We start from the raw sequence: 20,620 nt of genomic DNA on the forward strand, positions 1-20,620 counted from the left end.
CCTGATGCCAGAATTCCCTCCACAATAGCCCAGACTCGGGCTTCTCTGGGTGCCCTTGACTACCTCCATAGATGGTGAACAAGTATGTTACTTGTTACTTAATAAGAGAATAATAATAAATGGAATTTATTAACTGCTTACTTATTTTCACAGTAGGGGCTATTTTTACCCTCACAACCGCTGGGGAAACCAATCTCATGCTTCCCCCACAAGCCCTTGTGTGCTCCTTCCAGGTCCTGGTGGCCAGCCTCTGTCCCTTCGACTCCCATGGGGGAACTATAGGGGGGCTGACCTCACAGTTTGGGGGAGGCAGAGAGCCGCAAATAACTGGGAGACCTGATCTCCTTCTGGCTCCAGATCCCATCCCCTCCCTAGGATGGAGGGGGATCGCACTGCTCTCCTGCTCTGCTGTAACTGGAGAGAGAAAACCCAAAAAAATCATGGGGGCAGATTTGGTGTTGAGAAATGAGGATGTCCCTCCCAGGAGTCAGGAGGCAAGATCGTGTAGGGTTGGGGTGTGTCCAGGGGTTTGAAGCGATCAGAGGAGGAAGCTGGCCATAGTTCTTAGGGAGTTCTTAGGGAGCTAAGACGCTCTGTGGGCTTGCTGGAGTCTGGAGGCCCAGCTCCGGCTGGTAACCATGAATTCGAAGCGCAGTTGCTTGCCAGCTGGGACTTTCTCGGGTGAGGCTCATCTGCTCAGATGTAGGCGGGTGCTTCCAGGGTCAGCCAGCGGGGCCCCTAGGAGAGGGGGACATGGGAGTTTGGGGCACTGCTAAGACGCTACTGCAGTAAGGGGCCATGGGAGCTAAGCGGAGTCAGGGTGGAGGACAAGATGCCTGAGGCATGGAGGGGAAACTGAGGGGTCAAGGGCAGGAATCTCCAGGAAGTGCGGAACTTTCCCAAAGGCAGCCGTGGGACACAGAAGGCGAGGTGGTTAGAGTCGGAGGGTGGATTTGAACTGATGAGGTGAGAGCAGACGGTTCAGCTCAGCTGTTACAGATGAGTCCTTATCTCCCCTACCCACGTGCCCTGCTGGAGAGCACTGGGGGCCCCGGAAGCCCCAGATGGCAGGAAACGCAGCCTCACCGAGCCAGCCAGCCCATGCGCACTGCAGTGACAGAGTGCGGTCACAAGGTGGCCTGCCAACCCTGTGCCTGGAGGCCTTGGCAGCCTCCTGGCTGACGTCCTTGGCAACTAGCTAGCTGTGTGAATACGTAGGTTCTTCTGCTGCTGGACCGCCTACAGGTCAGCAGGCATTGGGTAAGCCGACGAGCTTCTGTGACCACCCCCTTGGATGATGTCCCCTGACAGGGCTCTGGAGGTGGTAAGGTGTCGATTTGAGTCTTGGCCACTTAGTAGCTGTGTGACTCTGAGCAAGATACTAACCTCTCTGAGCCTGTAGGCGAAATGAAGCTAACTAGCGTACCTACCCCCTGGAGTTGTACATTACACTCGAGTAAGAGTAAGTGGTCCCCGCAGGAGAGAGGCGGTGGGCGGGCAGCCAGTGCAGAGCTCTGTGAAGAGCCCCTCCTTCCTTGCCAGGCATCAGTCCTGCTTATGGGACCCCCACTCTCTGCTGGAATTGCTCCATGTCTGGGTCCCTCGAAAACATTCGCCCTGCCCTGGGAGGCCAAATGCAGCAAGAGGGACACTGAACCGTTCCCCTCCCCATCAGGGACAGCATCTGGGAAGGTCTTCAGCCTTTTTTGTCATTGTTTTTTGTCATTTCACTGTGGACAGTGCCTATTTTGTCAGCTGTACTTAAAGTCTACAGGATTGGAGCGTCCTAGGGAAATCCGGCTGCCCGTCCCGATCTGCACATCACATAGACCAGCTTGCTCAGCAAAGGGAGATTCAAGACAAGTCTTCTGCCATTCCCCCAGCAACCACACAGGGGCTCCAAATCCTCCAAAATGGTGTTCCAGCCACCGCCCCCCAACAACTCCCTCTTTCCACCCACCCCTCCCCCACCTTTCGGGTACAGTCCAGTTGTCCTGGGCTGGGTGTTTCAAACTGCCTGAACCTGGGTTAGGGAGGCAGGGCTGGGGGCCAGGACGGTTCAAAACTTAAAAGGTTAAGAGGCTAAATGCAAACCTTGCAAATGTGGATCTGTTTTCTTTCTTAGGCTGGACAAGCCAGTCAGATACTGCAGCCAGGTGGCCCCAGCCTCTAGTTCAATTGCCCTGCCTGTGATCAGAGATCACCACGGTCACCCCTCTACCCCGGGTGGGGCCTGTTCTCCTCTCCTGCAAACCCCTTGTGGAATGCAGTTCCATGGAATGCAATGCCCTGGCCTGCAAGGTGGTAAGACCACGCCCCCAGTCGGGTTCTCAGGGCCATCCCAGTCCCGGCCCTTTCTCAGAGCCTCGCATCCCTCCCTCCATCGACATGGCACCAGCTCTCGCCCTCTGCCTTCGCTTCAGCCTTCTGCTCCTTCTGGAAGGTCCTCCCTGCTGTCCTCCAGGGGCCACAAGCATACTGAAGATTCAGGTCCAAGGTCACCCCTCCCGAGAAACCCTTTATAGAGGCCACTCCTAGGCCACAGACTTGAGCAATGGAAACCTGAGTGGGATAGAAGGGCCTACAGTGACCTCCCAGCTGACTGCAAATGTGACCCACCTAGAAAAAAGCCAGAGGCCCTAGCTGATCGATGGGCTACTTACAACCGGGCACAGGTACCGTAAAGGGGAAAATTCTATAGTTCCCACACCTCCTCACTTCTCACCACCACTGCCCCCTAGCAGACAGTCTCTCCTCTACTGTCCTGCCTGCTGCTTCCTTGCAGTGTAGTCAATCACCTTCTATCTCCTTCGTTCTGCCTTGGTGAGTTCTTTAATACCCATGCCACTGGCCCCCACCAGATCAGGACGCCTCATAACCTTTTCCCTTCATCCCACTTCTTACCCTGTCCTAGGCCCCTAGGAGGCACAGATGGTGGAGCAGAAAATGGGCGCTGGAGCGCCTGGGTGGCTCAATGGGTTAAAGCCTCTGCCTTCAGCTCAGGTCATGGTCTCGGGGTTCTGGGATCAGGTCCTGGGATCAAGCCCCACATCCATTGGGCTCTCTGCTCAGCGGGGAGCCTGCCTCCACCTCTCTCTTTGCCTTTCTCTCTACCTACTTGTGATCTCTGTCTGTCAAATAAATGAATAAAATCTAAAAAATAAGAAGAAGAAGAAGAAGTGGAGGAGGAGGAGGAGGAGGAGGAGGAAACAGGTACCACCTTCAGAGTCAGACAGACTGGGGTTGGGGGGTGGCAAATACAGTCTCCACCATCCTATGACCTTGGGCCAGCTACTTCACTTTATGAGCCTGGGACTTCTGCCCTGTGGAATAGGGCTAACCAGGCTGTGAGGCCCCATGGAGGGTGGCCAGGTGGCCAGTCACTGCTGACTCCCGGCACCTGCCTGCCGATGCCCCCGCAGCACTGTGCACACCCCTGTAGGGGTTCTCACGCTGGCCTGCCTCCCCAAGGAAGGGTCCAAACTCCTCCAAAACAAGACCCCAGCCCTCCGTACCTTTGCACCTCTGCACAATCTTCACTCTCAACACTTCTGATGCTAAACGTGTGGGGTCTTTTCCCCCAACCACCAATCCTCCCTCTCTCCGGTGTCCTGCAGTTCAGTTCAATTCTGACACAACTACAGGGAGCTGACATTAGTCCTATAACGCTGTCCCCACTTCAGACGCCAGTCGCACACATGGACTGCTCAGGGTATCCAAACTGCTGTCTGACTTGGCTACAAAGTCAGGGGTTCCTACTACGACACCCCACCTTCAGTTTCAATAATTTGCTAGAAGGGCACACAGAATTCAGAAAAACACTTAACGAACTACGGTTGGGTTTTTTTTTTTAAGATTTTATTTATTTATTTGAGAGAGAGACAGTGAGAGAGAGCATGAGCGAGGAGGTCAGAGAGAGAAGCAGGCTCCCCACGGAGCCGGGAGCCCGATGCGGGACTCGATGCGGGACTCGATCCCGGGACTCCAGGATCATGACCTGAGCCGAAGGCAGTCGTCCAACCAATTGAGCCACCCAGGCGTCCCCTACGGTTGGTTTATTATAAAGGATACAGATGAACAGGGTCCAAGGTCCCCAGCAAAGGAGCTTCTGTCCCCATGGAGTTGTGGTGCACCATCCCCTAAACAAGTGGACGTGTTCCCCAACTCAGAAGCTCTCCGAACCCCATCATTTAGGGGTTTCTATGGAGGCACAGAGGCATGATTAACGAACTGGGTAGTCATTGTGATTAAATTAATTTTCAGGTCCTCTTCTCCCTAGAGGGGGGCATGGTGCTGAAAATCCCAACCTCTAGATCCGTGGTTGCTTCCTCTGGAACAATCTGACCCCACCCAGAAGCTATCTTGGGGCCCGGCAAGAGTCACCTGATTAGCATAAACCCTGGCATGGTCCAAAGGGGCTTGTTATAAACAAACAAACAAACAAACAAACAAACCGCTCCTAGTGATGAGGGAGCAGAAGGCTAGTTGAAGACAAAGCGTACACCTACACCCTGTAACCTCCCCCCTTCCTCCACTCCTGGGTGGGATGTGTGACATTTGTACAGGGATCTCCCAACTATCTTAATGTTCATACCTTGCTGGGTATGGGAGGCAACATTAACTTGACAAAGGCATGACTTCTGGTATCTGATGTCCTGTAAGTCGGTCCTCTTCAACATGTGAAAATTCTTTTGAAACATTTTCTTTTTGAAACCCAGATTCTATAATCAGCCACTCCTCACATCCCCGGGGCAGCAGCTCTTTCTGCCCACGGGTCCTGTCCCAATGCTTTAATAAACCACCATTTTGCTCCAAAGATGTCTCAAGAATTCTTTCTTGGTCATTGGCTCTGAACTTCACCCCACCGAACCTTACCTATATTCCAAAACCACATCACTATCACCCCTATTACCCAGAAAATTCCAAGAGTTTCAGAAGCTCTCATGTCCAGAACTGGCCACAGGTCGATGTTAATAACAAAATTCAACCAAGTGAATTTGAGGATCTAATTGACTTTATTAAATGATTTTCGGACTGGACAGCAACAAAGCGGCACTCCGAGGCATTGTACAAAATGGGAGATTTTTATAGATGGAGGGTGGGGGCAAGAAAATTTTTAGGGGAAAAAAAAGGGATCTCTCCCATGGAGGTTGTTTGCTAGGGGAAAAACAAGGTATCTTATCATGTGGATTGCCTTATTTTCTGTTGGGCATAGGGTGGGAGGGAGAGGACCCCGGGTGACAGATTTATTGGTGTTGCTGGAAAGAAATATTTCCTGACTGACCAGTTAAAGCCACATTTCTGGGGGAGGTTGAAACTGCATTTAGTTTGGGAATTAATCCCCAGTTTGGGAACTCACTCATTTGGGGCATGCAGTTTTCTTTCTTTAACACCAAATGTATATATGCATGCATATATATATATGCGCGCGTGTGTGTGTGTGTGTATTCAAGATTTTTATTTATTTTAAAGAGAGAGCATGTGAGAAGGAGGGAGGAGCAGAGGGAAGTAAAGGGTTAAGACTCTCAAGTAGACTTCCCGCTGAGTGCAGAGGTGGATGCCTGGCTGGACCTTGAGATCACACCTGAGCTGAAACCAAGAGTCCCGGGTTAACCAACTGAGCCACCCAGGCACCACCCACCAAATATATATTTATATCACGATATCAGGGGTCCTCACTGCAGTAGGTCTGTTTAATGAAGAAAGCACAGTGTTCTGAGCCTGCCTCACCTTGTCCCAAGGGCACCCAGCACTGAGCACCCTTTGGAGGTGGGCATCGCATGTGAGCAAGGGTTTTAGACCCCCAGCTCCATCGTGGTTTCGGGTAAGCCCAGTCTTCCCCCTTCTGTGAAAGAGGCGTAATTGCACCCCTGTGCCTCAGGCTTGCAAGGGGTAAAGAGCATGGCAGGGGGAGGTGAAGGGCATGGCAGAGAAAGGAAGAGGGTCAGGTAAAGGTGGCCGCCTTGGCCTACCACTCGGACACGAAGGTCTGGGGGCTGGGAGAGGACCTGGCAGGACGGTCCTGAGGACCTGTTCCCCTCCCGACCACCGCCCGCCAGGCTTGCCCTCTGCCTCAGCCAGACAATGTGCCTCCAGAAGGCACTGGCAAGGAAAAGCGTCATGGCGCTGACCTGGCACGTGGGAGGCCTGGACACTAAGCGCCAAAGCTTGGTGGCTGGGCCGGCAGGAGGATGGGGAGGAGTGGTGAGCTGCAGTTAGAGGGGACTCTCTGCAGGGGTCTGGGGGCGAGGGGAGCTCTTCTGGGTCCCGGGGCGCAGGCACTGGAGACCACAGGGGCCGGCCCCCCCGGGGGAGAAGAGGCACACGCAGCAGCCGGGAGGCCAGCGCGGACGTTGCACCGGGCTGCGGACGCCTCGCCCGGTCTACCTGTGCAATGGGCGCGGGCCCGCAGGTGCTCCGCGTGCCTGGGGGACGCCTGCTTGGAACGGTTTGCAAACCCGGAAGCGTCTGCGGGGCGGGGCGGGGCGGGGCGGGGCCAGGGCGGGGCCGGGGAGGGGCGGGGCCGGGCCCGGAGGCGGAGCTCGGCCTGCGGCCCCTCGGAGCCCGGACTCGCAGTGGCCGCGGCGGCCGGGGAGGCAGCGACGGCGGCGGCGCGGTGGCGACAGTAAGTGCGGGCCGGAGGTCGGGCGCGGACCTGACCCCTGCCTGGCCGGCTCTTCAGGCTCCCGGCCGCCTCCTAGTCTCGCACTTTGGCGGCTTCCCCCGAAGAGCCCTTCTGGGGGCTGCTCCACGGGAACCGGGCGGGGGGCGGGGTGGGGGGTGCAGTTCAGCCCCTCAACTGCGGCCCCTCTCATCTCTCTCTGTATACCTCCGCATCGCCCCCCCTCTAACTCCTGGCTCTCCCCACCACCCCCCGGCTAATTTTTCCCTTTCTGGGTCGCTATGCTTTTTCTCCCCCAGATTCTCTCCCCTCCTCCTCCTCCTCCTCATGGATTTCCTGACACGGGACCTCACTGCCTGGTTGTGGGCGGCCTGGATATGGACCAGTCAGCCTAAAGTATCCAGAGGGTGGCTGACTCCTAGTTCAGATTGGGGGAGTGTGAGGCTGGGGATACCTCCAACCCCAAAGGCCATACTGCCATGCTGTCTGGGTGGCACCCTGTGTTCCCCAGCTATCCTTTCCCATGGGTTAGCATCACCAGCTCCCCATCCCCATTTCACAGATGAGGAAATCGAAGCACAGTGGGGGACATCGACTTAGCCAGAGTCAGAAGCCTCCAGGGAACCAGCCCCCAGTTCCAGATGGTGGTCTGAAGCAGGGACACCACACACTTCTGCTTCTTTGTGGGGGTGCTGCCCCTTCCCACAAGTCACCCAGGAAGGGAGCTCCGCCAAGCCTGGCCAACTCCTGCATGTGACTGAGGGGTACACAGCAGGCAGTGGTCAGCCCACGCTGGCGACACCAGGGCTCTTCCTTAGCTTTCTTTTTCCTTTCTTTCTTTTTAATCCAAACGCCAGCAGCTAGCTTTTATAAAGAGTAATAAGACTTTGCTCACTTCAGTGCCCTGGCCTGTGACCCACGTTAGAGAAAATTTCTGGCTCCTTCTTCAGAAGCTCAGTCAAGGCTGAATGGTCCTGGACAAATACATGCCTGGAGATGAGAGTGGGCTGGAGTGACCCTGCTGCGGGCCCCTGCCCCCACCCCTGTGGCTGGAGCATCTGGAAAGAACCACTCGTTCTCTGTCTGTTGTCTTACATGGGTCGTAGTTTTTACATTTCTAAACACTAATTGAGAAATGTGTGTGTGTGTGCACGTGGGCAGGCACACTGTGTGTGTGCCCACACTGGGTAGTTTGTTAGAGCTGGACTTCCTGTGCAGCAAGGCTAGGAAAGACCGCCTGCTGCTCAGCCAGGGGAGCTGGAAGATAGACTTGCTGGCGGGATGTTCGGGCGTCCAGCAGCCTCTTCCCTGCCCGCTCGGGGGTACATGCTCCGAGGGAGAGCATATGCTGACGGCCCAGGCAGAGTCCATTCATTCAGCAAATACTGGTGAGGGTGCCCTGCATCCTCTTCGCCTCTGCTCACAGCTCACTGTCCATGAGGTCTTCTAGAAGGAGGTCTATACTTGGAGCCAGCAGACATGGGTTCCCATTGCCAGCCAGCCTCCTCTGCTGGGTGGGCCTGGACTGCTTGGCTGTATAACCTCGTCCTTGCCATTTGGCTGCTGTGTGACCTTGGCCCAATGACTGAACCTTTCTGAGCCTCACTCTTCATCTGGGAAATGAGTCTTAGGGTAGTACCTATCATGTTATGCTATTGTCAGGCTCAAGTGCGAGGCATGGACCTTGGCATTGCGTGAACACCAGATTTTATTTTAGCTATTGGGAATTCTTAACTGTTTGAATGTGGGGCGAATCAACTGCCTTCAAGGCTTCATTCTTTGCCTCTGAAAAAAGGAAGCACTAATTCCTGTCCTGCTTAATTCCAGGGAATGTTGCGAGGCTCTCCCGAGATAACAGAGAAGGCTCTGTGCCTTTGTGACGGGGTGTTCCCATCTCCCCAGGGAAGGAGGGCCCGGCTCTGCCTGGCTGGATACTGTGAGTTAAGGGTCAGCCTCCGATAGGAGCCATGTTGATTTCTGGATGAACTGGGGAAAATCTATTGCAGGAAAGACTACAATGTCCCCTCCTCAGCTCAATGGAAGTACTGCCCATTTATCACGCTGCCGCCATGTCCTAGGTGCCATATAGAGCATGGAAACAGGCATGCTACTTGTAGTCAAATTCAGCAGCCAGCCAGCCAGCCAGGTGACAAGCCCAGGATGGCAGGGAAGTCACTGACGTTCATGCAGCAGCTGCTACCATGGGCCAAGCACTGCCAGCCAGTTTCAGTTACATAATCATCATAAAAAGGCCTCCCTAGGTTTACAGATGGGGAAATTGAGGCTCAGAAGCAGGGTGGCTTGCCCAAGGTCGGGTAGGCAGTAGTTCCTAGCAACCTAAAATTTCAGTTAGTTTTAGGTGCTGTCACAGATTGGGAGTGGCTGTCTCCTGGTGGGATGTGAGGGACAGAGGTGGGGACCTGGGCAGGAACTACACACCCAGGCTTGGCCATGGACCTGGTCTGTGACCTTCTGCTCTTCAGACCTCTGCTTCCCGCAAATTAAATGAGGGAGTCAACTCTTGGATCTCTCAAACCAGCTTCTGAAGGCAGCTCTAGACACCATGGTTTTAGTGTTTTTTTAAATGTAATTTCATTGGAATGCCTTTATTTTTATTTATAATTTTATTTCTCAACACGTAATACCTTACATAGTTCAGAATTCAGAAGGCACAGAAGAGGAGGCAGGGAAGACTCCTCCCTCCCCGTTACCCCCAGCCTCCTTCCTCCTTGTCCCCAGCCTCCCTCCCCGGGGCGACAACTCTGAAATTTCCCGTGTGTCCTTCCAGAGGATATTCTCCTCCCCACCCACCCCAGCCCTGCCTGCTTTTTTGCACAGATAATTATATATTCTGCGCACCTTCCTGCTCCTTAATTTTTTCACATAACTTTGAAAAGAGTTTGGAGAACATGCTTTGCCTGTCAAGGGTCCTAATTCCTTTTTTTATGGCTCCATAAACATTTGAAGGCCTTGAGCTCGGGTTTACCCTTCTGGATCGATAGCTAGAGGTCCCACGGTGCCATGTGGCCTACTGCCGGCCACCCACCCCACAGCGTGTTTGCTACCTATGTCACCCTGCCTGGGGACGGGGCAGATGCTCTGGTCACTTACAGTTCTGGTATCCTGTCTTTCTCCCCGATCCTTAAACCTGAAGCCCTCTAACCTTGCTTTGGTGACCCATGGTGGGGGCAGAGTCAGCTCTCCGGGGTCAGCTGAGTCCCTAGCTAGGCCCAGCCTAAGCTTCTGATCGCCTGCCCTATCTCTGTGTCTCTCTGCTCCAGTCGTGGCCATGGCCTCCGAGGATGACTTCCATCACAGTTCGAACTCCACCTACAGAACGGCAAGCAGCTCCCTCCGCACAGACCAGGAAGCACTGCTTGAGAAACTGCTCGACTGCCCCCGGCCCGGTCTACAGAGGCCCGAGGACCGCTTCCATGGGGCCTACATCATCTTCTTCAGCTTGGGCATCGGCGGCCTCCTGCCGTGGAACTTTTTCATCACTGCCAAGGAGTACTGGGTATTCAAGCTCCGCAACTGCTCCAGCCCAGCCTCGGGGGAGGAACCTGCGGGTTCGGACATCCTGGTAAGGGCGCGTGTGTCCTGAGAGTAGGGAACAGCTGGATGGGGCGACCGTACATGGGTGTTCCGTTCCAGGATGGTTTGCAGCCTGCTGTGAATGTGGATGCAAACCAGTGCGTTGTGTGGAGCGCAGTAGACAGACCTCAGTCCTGACACATGTTTTATGCGGTGCAGCCTGCGGCCTGCTTACTGTTCAACTTGGGCAGCAGATGCAAGTGGGGAACCTAAGAACCCAGAGTTCATGACTCCAGGGATTTGAAAAGGTGGCTCTGATAGCAGTAAGTTCAGCTCTTCCGGAAAACTCCCCCAAAAGCAGTGGTAAAACGAGATGGAAGCTCATTTTTCTCTCCTGTTCAAGTCTGGAGGGGCCAGCCCAATGCTGGTATAATGTTCCATGTGGTCAGGAACCTCATTGCTCCACCACGTAGGACTTCCATGGTCAACGTCACTTCACAGTCCCAGATGGCTGTTGGTGCTCCAGCCATCACAGCAAGAGGAGGAGAGGCATGAGAACATTCCCAGAAGTAACACAGATTGCTTATGCTTCCATGGCATTGGGCGGAGCTCGGTCACGTGACCACATGATCTGCAGAGGGGGCTGCAGAATGTAGCCTTTAGATGTAGTCATTATCCCAGAGAACTGTGTGCCCAGCTAAAATGGGAGGTTGTACAAGCTGTGGGAGACTGGGGGAACAAAGACTGGGCTATCACTAGTCTTGTCACCAGGGGAGAGATTACTGTGACTCAGAGCAGGTGGCCTACAAGGGAGGGGATCTTCCAGGTGGGAGGGAAAGCCTGAGCAGAGGCAGGATGGGGGGGACGCTCAGGTGTGTGAGGGGCAGTAAGGCACTGGGTTTCCTATATTCGGAGTGCATGTAAATAAGGCTTGAGATCATTGCCTGGATGCTGAAGTCATTGCTTGGGCCTTGAATGCCAAGGTGAGGCATGGAAACTGTGTTCAGTGGGCAGCGGCACCACTCCCACCTCCCGCCGTCAGGGCTGCTCCCTTTGTGGCATGACTTTTCCCTTGGGCGGGGGCAGTGTTAAAGACAGAAATTACTCTACCGCCCGTTAAAACATAAGAAAGGCTGTACTCGAGGCTGTTGCAAATAAGGAAGAGAGATCGGCTCAACTCCAGATACCGCAAGGACATGGGGGGTTTATAGCCGTGGAGCTGAGTGAGAGCTCCGTGGACGGAAAATGAGAGGAATTAATGGATGGAAAAAAGAGGAGCCATCAAGAGCAGGGGGCTTCTTGCTAAAGGCGGGTCAAGGGCATGCACACCAGGGGATGAGGAGCTTGCCCAGATTCCGAGGGTGGCCGGATATCTAGGGTCGGGGGGCTTCTCCATAAATGGACTCAGCAGGATTCTTGCTAGGTCTGGGCTGGGCAGGTAGAAGACAGGATGGAGGCCGCGGTCAAGGCCTAGTGCAGGAGAGGTCTCTGAGGTTCGGGTAATCTCTATCCGGAGCCTCAGTGTCCACAGCTGATCCAGTCTGTGTCTCCTTTCTCTTGGAAGTTCATGGCTGGGGAGAGCGTGGGCATCTCTGAAAGCACTCCAGGCTGGAGGGTTGCCAGCTGCCCTCTCCTCTGGACAAGAAGAGAGAGCCCTAGCAACCCTAGCCATACCCCTTGACTGGCCCAGGCAGTGGCCCACCACCCCTTTTCTGAAAGCACCTTTGAAATCCCTGTCCTAACCACAAAGAACTCTCCCCAGTCTTGTAGGGATAAATCCAACACACTGACCGGAGCGGCCCTACTGTCTGTCTCAGGGACCATACACGGCCACACATGGCACTCACACAGGGAGTTTTTAAAAATCCCAGTCTTAGCCCCACCACAGGGCTTGTGATTGAACTAGGCTGAGGTGTGGGAGGGACAGAGGTATTCCAAGACTTCGCACTCCCTCCTTTGGCCTCAGGCCCTTGGTTCTGACACCCTGCCAAGGCCTGTTTCTGCCAACTCAGGAATTTGAAGACGCCTCCCAGGGCCAGAGCAGTGCATGGCCAAAGAGGGGTCCTGGGAAAGGGGTCAGGACTTCAGAGCCTCCTACCCAAGGTGTGCTCCCTGGACCAGCATCACCTGGGAGCTTGTTAATGACACGAGCTCCACTGCAGACCAGCTGAGTCAGCAGCTACCTGAAACCAAGCCCCCCGGGTGACTGCCAGGCCCTTTAGAGTTTGAGAAACACTCTCCAGGGCGTGGCTTCCAGCCTACGGCTTGGGCTCCCACCTGCCTTTGCCAGCGCCTCGCTCTCTGGCCTCCGGGCGGCCTCGTCTTCCTGGCATGGAACAGGAGGCTGCTACACCAGCTTCTTAGGGTTGTTTCGAGGATTCGGTAAAGAATTCTGTACACCAGCACTGAGCTGTAAATGCTGTACAAACATTATTATCATTATGACCGCTTGGGGGATGGGGCACTGCCGAGCAGCATGTGGCCCTGTGTATTTCCAGACGTCTGGCTTCGCTGGGGTGCTTTATGATCCACTTTTCTATACCAGTGACTCAAGCATCCCAGTTCCTGCCAGCCTCAGTAAATTACCCAGCCCACTTGGGCTTCTTCCAGAAGATTCCTGTCTGTCTGGGCCAGCACCTGGCCGTGGCAGCCCCCGGGGCTGGACTGAGTGTGCACCTGTCCTGTCCTCTCCTCCGTCCATCTCCTCGGCCCCCCGGGGCAGGAGAGGAAGCCGAGGCCGGTGCCTGGGAGTGCGGCCACGCGCAGTGGACGTCTCCCGCGAGCTGCTCGAGCTGCTCGAGCTGCAAGGCGGTCTCTTCCCAGCTGCAGGCACTTAGCATTCCAGGCCCTGCTAGGATGCTTTATTGCCTCTTTCCAAGTGCTGGCAGGTGCAGATGTAGTACCTGGGGCTGCGAGGAGCTCCTGGCTCTTGGCATCAGAGATGAGAGACCTGTCACCCCTCGATTCATGGGCCGGGTCTGGGAAGCAAGCATGCTGGGGCGTTTCAGCATTTTGCAGGCCATTTTTCTTTGCCTAATTCCTCATTCCTGCCACCCACCTCCCCAGTTCGTGCCCACTCTCTTCCTGATTCCCCTGCAAGAGGTGGTGGGGCTGCCCTGTCACCTGAGGGCCACTTTGGGGAAAGGAGGGGAGGAGTCAGATGGGTCTGTCTCCAGCCGGCCACCTGCAACTCAGTTAGCTCCGGGTGTTGGTTTTTTTCTGTACTTTCCTTTTAATATTTCCCAGGGACGGACCATGGGCTAGGGAGTTTGGCTGAGTAAGCGTGTTGGTACAGACCCTCTTCCCCTCCAGTTTAGGTGACTTTCAAGGTCACCTCCCATCCCAGGCTCATTTCCTTCTGCCGTGGACAGTTTGGGGGATGGTTTGGAAAGCGTCCTGCTCACCTGCCCCCTCGACTATAGTCCCTGGAATAAGAACTTTGAATAAACCCACCACAGGCCTTCGGGCCCAGAGCCCAGAAAATTAGAGCATAAAAAAGGAAGAATTTCTCTGAAGAGGTAGTGCCACGAGGTGCCACGGTGGCTGCCATCTTCTGAGCCCGGCGCTGGGCCCGCAGTGCCGGCAGGGGTGTTAAACTCGCCGCTCATCAACTGTTTAGAAAAAAGCCACGCTCAGAAATGTTCAGTCATCTGCCTCCAGTCACATAGCGGGCAAGGGCGGTAGAGACTATCACAGAGAATTCAGATGGACAGCTGACTGCAAAGTTGGTCAAGCTCAGAGACTGGTGTAGAGGGGACCGTTCTGGAGACGGGAGGGCCCCCACCCCACCCTATCCCCCTGACTCTGCCAAATGGAGAGCCTGTCCTTGGTCTGGCTTCCTTTTCCACCCTGGGAGAACAGGTGCCTCAGCTCTACCCCTGGATCTGGACCCAGCTTCCAACTGTCATCGTCCCTGATCCCTTTCCTACCCCTGCCCCCAGGTGCCCCCTTGGCTCTGGGGTCTCTACGCCGTCCCTGAACCTGTGGGGCTCTCCTCACCCTCCACTTGGCCTCTCCTGCAAACCTGTCTGGGCTCCCCCTGGGCCAGGGAGTATAAGCCAGACCTGCTCCTCTTTCTACCCCCTGAGAGGAGGGGGACCACACCTTCTCCTAGTCATTCCCTGCCATGAGCCCCCCACGGCCTCCTCCTCACACATTCTTCTGATGTGCCTTGTCCTGTCCAGGGCTTGTCTCTGAGGGGGACTGCAGGACATGACCAGGTCATGGGTGGGACCTACAGTCTTACTTGGTGTCAGCAGAGCCTGGACCCCGGCCTGGCAGTCCACTGCTGCCGTGTCCATCCCCCAACCAGAGGGAGCCCCACTGGCCCCGTCTGAGGAAGTGGAACCTCTCCTGCTGCCACCCGTCTGGGGTAGGGGATCCTGGGTCCCCAGAGCCCACTTCCTCCTCTGGTGCTTGCCACCGATTCATGGTGTCGGGTGTCTGTTGTGAGGGGCTGCTGTGCCCCACTCCGCCGACGCTAGCTTGTTTCACTGCACAGAACCTCTGTGAGGCGGGAGTGTTACTATCTGTGATGAGAGGACCCAGTCCACAGATGGGCCTGCCTCCCCCACGAAACCGTGAGCTCTCCTGCTCTATGTCCCAGTGCCCTTAGCACAACCTGCACAGTGCCCAGCACATAAAAGTAATAAGAGAAATCTGTCTCATTAGTTACTGAATGGCTGGCAAGGAAAGCCCCATCACCCCACTCTGAGATAGGGATGGCATAAGTCTGCAAAGAAGCAGAAGAAGATCTGGGGGTCATAGTGGCCACCACCAAAGCATTTCTTTCATGTGGATTGGCACAGACATGAAGTGAGATTTCTTTTTAAAAAAATTTTTTTTAAATTTTAATTCAGTTAATTAACATATAAAGTATTACTGGTTTCAGAGGTACAGGTCTGTGATTCATCAGTCTTATATAACACCCAGTGCTCATTATATCACATGCCCTCCTTAATGTCCATCCCCCAGTTGCCCCATTCCTCCACACCTCCCCCCCCCCCCGAAGTAATATTTCTTCTCTAGGGAACAGACCCAGACTGGCCTGGTTCAGTGGAATGAGGGGGGGGGGGGTGTCCTAGGACATCCCCTCATTATAGCACCTTAGTCCTGGCCCAACCCCTCAGCACCCCCCAAAAAAGCAGGAGAGCATGGCTTGGAAGCTATCCTTATGAACAAGGGCAGACATCCCAGTTCAGAGAGGTAGGGTTAAAAGGAACCAGGATGAACTAGTTTGGAGAAGAGAAAACCGGAAGACAGATTCTCAGAAGTCTTGGCAGTGTCCTGCGGACTTTACAAAGCCCCTGCCATGAAGCCCAGGCCTACACATCTTCAGATCTACCGTCTTTATCAGCAGGATAGCCTGGCAAATTAGGGACTGTCCTCCCCAGTTTCCTGATGTAAAAACTGAGGCTCACTGACCCATGGCCATTTGCTAGCAGGCGACAGAGCTAGGCCTGGGAGCAGTCTGGAGGTGAGCAGAGCCTGTGCTGCTAGCCAGCATGCCCTCTGGCTTCTCCAGATACCTTGGTGGAATAGACTAGAATCCTCTGGGGAGATTTTAAAGCACACTCCCCCACCCCCAACCACCTGGCTGGTTCTGGTGCAGTGGAAGGAGGTGCCTGGGCACAAGCATTGTTAAGTTCTCCAGGAGAGGCCAACATGCAGCCCGTGATCCACATGAAACGTTACCACATGGGGGTAATACAGAGCTGTTTTCTGCCCCCCACCAGAGCATCCACCCTCTGGACTTGGGCTACATGATGAGAGTTCTCTGGAAGAACTTCCCCCAGAGAGGTTGTCTCCACTCCAGACCCAGGTATCACTGGGAGGGCAGCTCTCTCACCATGTGCCAAGGGTGCTGGTTCATTCCTTAATCTGGCAGGATTTATTCAACAAACTGCTGTGTGCCAGAGGCTTTCTTTTCGTTATCCATTTCCTTACTAGAGTCTCAAGGGATAGGTATTAGATCCATTTTGCAGAGAAGGAAACCAAGGCTCAAAAAATGTACTTTGTTCCCACGCAGAAGGGCAGTGACAGCTGGGTCGCAAACTGGGCTGTCTGAACCCAGGCCATCCGTGCTCAAGACCCTGTGCCCCATGCTGGCACTTCCAAGTGTTTCCAGACTGTTTCTGACCCATGCGTGTCTCCCCGGCAAGATTTCCTTGTCTGTAACAGAAACAGCAGCGTCCACACTCCAGAACAGTCTCTGGTTAGAGTTTTCAAGGAGGAACCAGTGATCATGCGTGGTGACCTTTTAAGTGGCAAAAGCCAGGGAGGCTGAGGATGGAGAGCTGCCTTTGGATTTCACCTCCTGTAGGTCCTTGGTGGCCCTGGGGAGCACTGCCAAAGGGGAGGGACAGACGCTGGACTATAGGCTGCTAGCCCAGCTGGAGGATGGGGGTGCAGGGGAGGGACGCTGGAGGCAGCTTTCAAACTCATTCTAGAGGAGTGAGGCAGGAGTCCTGGGAAGTGGGACTGAGAAGGGGATGGATTTTCTTTGCTCTTCAGGAGAAATAGGAGGCAGCTTGTGTGCTTCTGCGAGTGGCCCAGTAGAGAGGGGAAGGCGGGTGCTGGGGCCCATGAGCACAGGGCATGGGCTCTGGGGCACAGTGGAGGGGGTCCAGAAAAGAATGCAGGTGAGGGGTGCATGGGTGGCTCAGTTGGTTAGGCGTCTGCTTCGGCTCAGGTCACAATCTGAGGTTCTTGGGATCGAACCCTGTATCAGCTCCTTGCTCAGCAGGAAGCCTGCTTTCCCTCTGCCCCTTCCCCCTGCTTGTGTGCACTCTATCCCTCTGTCTCTCTGTTTCAAATAAATAAATAGAATCTTCAAAGAAAAAAAGAATGCAGGTGATTCATCCTTAGGAACAGGAGAGAAGGCAGCCAGAGATAAAAGGAAACAAATTGTAGCCATGACCCATCAGGAGATTTCACATCCTTTAGTGGGCTGCAACCTGTAATTTGAAAACCCCCGCTCTGCCTGTTTGCTGGCAGCGGCCATGAGGACGCTTTTCTGCCCTCATTTGACAGGGGAGGAAAATGGAAACAATAAGGAACTTGCTGACGGCACAGGGCTGTGAAGACAAGAGCAGGGCGGTGACCCAGGGGTATCTGAGTCTGCCTCGTGTTTCTGGGCACACTTGGCAAATGCCCAGATTCCCAGATCCAGCCACGCTGGCTCCGTCTTCCCACCATGGGCCTCTGCTACTGTTGCCAGGTTCTCCTGATAAATCGGGGAACCGCTCCCCCGTGCCACATGCTGTTCCTTAAGAAGCTTGCACCATTCTGGGTGTGGCTGGATCATGGTGCTCCTGCAGGCCAATCCTAGAGCCACTCGGATCCCTCCAAATGGAAAACATGCAGGTGCACTCCATCTGGCAATCCACCTTTTAAGAGCAGAATTCCAAAGCCTGGGGCTAACCCCAGATCAAGGCAGGATTTGATCTGAGCCCTGTGCTCCCTGAAGGGGAGATGGCAGAGACAGTCCAGGGGTCTCCAGGTTTCCTGCCCAGGGCATGGGTGAGTGGCCGAGGGGCAGAGAGGGTGGGTCCCACCCTGCAGCTGCCTGGTAGTTTGGGCTAGTGGGATGGCTGCTTCCAAACCATTTTTAAAAATTAAAACCAAAAGTGAGTCATTTTTTTATTCCCTTGTCCACCCTCTGATTCTAACTGCAGACCCAGCCAGCATGCCATTCCCAATAAATATACCTGTGATGGCTTTTTCTTCTGTGTTTAGCTCTTGTGTCTTGCAAAGGGAGAGAAAGAGCCCGACTAGAAACGCTGCAGTCATGCCTTCAGTGACCTCAACTTCTCAGATTCTCTTTTTATTTTCTCTGTGGGTGCTCATGGCTTCCACTGCCCCTCCGTGCCTTGCTCTCTGGCCCCCCGGACTATCGATCGCTCCCACCCACCCTGCTCTCCCTTCGATTTTGCTTCCTCCCACACTCATCCTTGGAATCCAGAGGCGATTTCCTCCACAAATTAGAACATGGCGTGGGCCTTAAGTGCTTGAGTGTCTCCTTAACGTGATTGATCATCGAGTGTATCCGGAGAGCAGAGCCAGATCAGTCTTTGCCAGGTGCCTTCACTGCAGGTGTCATCATGTGGTGGTGGCGAGGGCTGAGGAAGGGTCCTAGCTGGCCTCCCAGGGGTCCTCTGTGTGTGCACACCCGCACTCACCCGCCTGCGGCAGCCTGGGAGCCTGGGACTTTAGCTTCTCTCTGCAAGTATGTTGGGTAAGCAAGTGCTGGCTGGGTCTTCTCAGGACTCCCTCTTCTCCCTCTTCCTGGTGGTTTTCCTGGGTTTCCTCCTATGGAGAGCAGCTGGAGCACCCCCAGACCACCTCCTCCTTACCCACTTGCTGTCTGCCTGGGCCCTGTCCCCCGCTCTCCACCCTGGGACACCAAAGCATGTCGGCCCTCTGGGGGGTGCAAAAGCCGCCCCTTCTGGCAAGGGCTGTGTGGGTAAGTGGGGAGTCTTCTTGGAAGACCTCCTCTTCCTCCTCGCCCTGGCCACGTGGTCAGGCTGCAGAAGAGGAAGGACAGCCAAGCCCAAGCATCAGCAGGGACCGAGCCCCAAATCAGTGGCCACCCCCCAGGGGTCAGCATCCCTTGCATGTGGACTGACGAGGCTCCCTGTGACTCTGACCCCTCCCTTGAACTGGTTCTGAGCCATTTCTCTGCCTGCTGAGGTTTCAGCCTGAAGTGTGGGTAGGGGAATAGAAAGGATGAAAATCAAAGGCCAGCTTGCCTTGTTTGGGTGGGGTTTGGTGGAGGGGTGGGGCAAAGGGTCGGCAGAAGTCCTGTTTCCATTTTCCATGCTCATCTCCAGTGGTGGAAAGACCTGAGATTCGGAAGAGCTGGTTCTGTTTCTTACCGTGTTTCAAATTTTCTGGGTGACTTAGGACTCTATTTCCTTAACTAAGAAACTTGGTGGAGGTTGGCAAACTTTCTTTGCAAATGGCCAGATGGCATGTGATCTCTGTTGCAGCTACTCTGCTCTGCACCATGGATAATCCGTAAGCAAATGGGCCTGACCAGTTTCTAGTCTTTATAAAAATGGAGGTGGGCTGATTTGGCCTGGGAGCAGTTGACTGCCCACCCCTGGACCAGACACTCCCTTGCAGGTCTTTCCCGACTAGTGTTCCAAGATATGTTAGAGAGGGACCTACTGTGCTGAATTTCCATTTGGAACGTGGATCACTGCCTGACATTGTGTGTTTGTGTATGCATTCACCGACCGTCTCTTGACCAGACCATCCATTCCCTGAAAGCAGGAACTTGGACTGGATCCCATGTGCCTAGAATATCTATTGAGTTCAGCAAATACGTGCAGACTGGTGAGTTAATCTGTGTTTGTGGAGGGCCTGTCTGGCACTGGACTGGCGAGGAGAGGGGAACGGGAGGAGGACCCTGCTCCCGGGATTGGGCACCGGGGTCTCACGCTCAGGGGTTCGGGATTGTGATGGAACTATTTTACAGGCAGACCTAGGTGACACTGGAGCAGACGCCCTCCACTGCCCATTTAGCTGTGCATGTTGCTGGTAACAGGTCGGCCGTGCCCGAAACTTCGGGGGTCCCCTTTGTGTTCCTCAGTCCTCCACCCCCACACTCGGTCTGTCAGCAAGTTTTGTTGATTCCACCTTCCCAAACATCTCAGATACCTCTGGTTGCCTTCTCCACGGCCAGCTTCCCAGCCCCAGCCTTCCTGGCCGCTGGCTCCCAGGGCGCCCCTGCAAACCAGGGTCCACGGAGGCTGCAGAGGTGGTCTCTCTAAGATGTAAAATGGAAAGGCTGTCTACTGCACCAGGTAAGGGGCAGAGCTCTGCGGACAGAGGGATGGGTTTGAGCTGTGTAATTTCGGGCAAGTGTCTGACCTTTCTGAGCCTCAGTTTCCTCATCTGCAACAGGACTGGTCCCTGGGAGTGTGCTGTAAGGATCAGGGGAGTGAATACATGACCAGCCCTCAGAACAGCAGAGCATGGGGAGGGCTTCGTGACTATGCACCAGTACCAAGTTTCCCAGCCGCTTAGGGTCCGGCAGTAGCTTCCTGTCGCACTTAGAATAAGATCCAAACTCCGACCCCAGCCTGTTCACCCCGGCCTGCCCCTGCCTCCAGCCCGGTCTCCCTACTCTCCCCCTTACTCCCTAAATCCAGGATCAGCCTGGTTTGCCCGGAGCTCCAACGCACCAAACTCTCTCCTGCCTTGGGGCCAATCACATGCTGTTCCCTCTGTCCAGAATGCTTTTCCCTTCGCCCCTCGCTTGGCCTATCCTCAGGTCCAAACATCAGCTCCTTCACCGTCACCAACATCAGCACCCCCCCGCCCCCGCCCAACTAGGCTCTATTATAGCTCCTTACTTGGTTTTTCTGTTCATCGCATTTAATGTAACATGCATCTTTTCTTTTCTGAGCTTGCTGTTTACTCCTTTTCCTGCCTCCCTCCCTAGAGCCGAATGGCCTC

At 54.7% G+C, this 20,620-nt stretch overlaps 1 protein-coding gene across 2 annotated transcripts in view; it reads left to right on the plus strand.

Annotated features, from left to right (window-relative positions):
• The first annotated feature begins 7,262 nt into the window (after positions 1 to 7,262).
• Positions 7,263 to 20,620, plus strand: part of SLC29A3 (solute carrier family 29 member 3) — a 40,198-nt gene continuing 26,840 nt past the window's right edge. The window contains exons 1-2 of one of the 2 annotated variants that reach the window (XM_047702997.1): positions 7,263 to 7,375; positions 9,904 to 10,205. In XM_047702997.1, the coding sequence (XP_047558953.1) occupies positions 9,912 to 10,205 (294 nt within the window). In that variant the 5' untranslated portion in view covers positions 7,263 to 7,375; positions 9,904 to 9,911. Of the gene's footprint in view, positions 7,376 to 9,903; positions 10,206 to 19,435; positions 19,496 to 20,620 lie in introns of those variants that run through there. The other variant, XM_047702998.1, reaches the window with a different exon arrangement.

Source organism: Lutra lutra, chromosome 14 (genome assembly GCF_902655055.1).
Source record: "Lutra lutra chromosome 14, mLutLut1.2, whole genome shotgun sequence".
Lineage (NCBI taxonomy): Eukaryota > Metazoa > Chordata > Mammalia > Carnivora > Mustelidae > Lutra > Lutra lutra.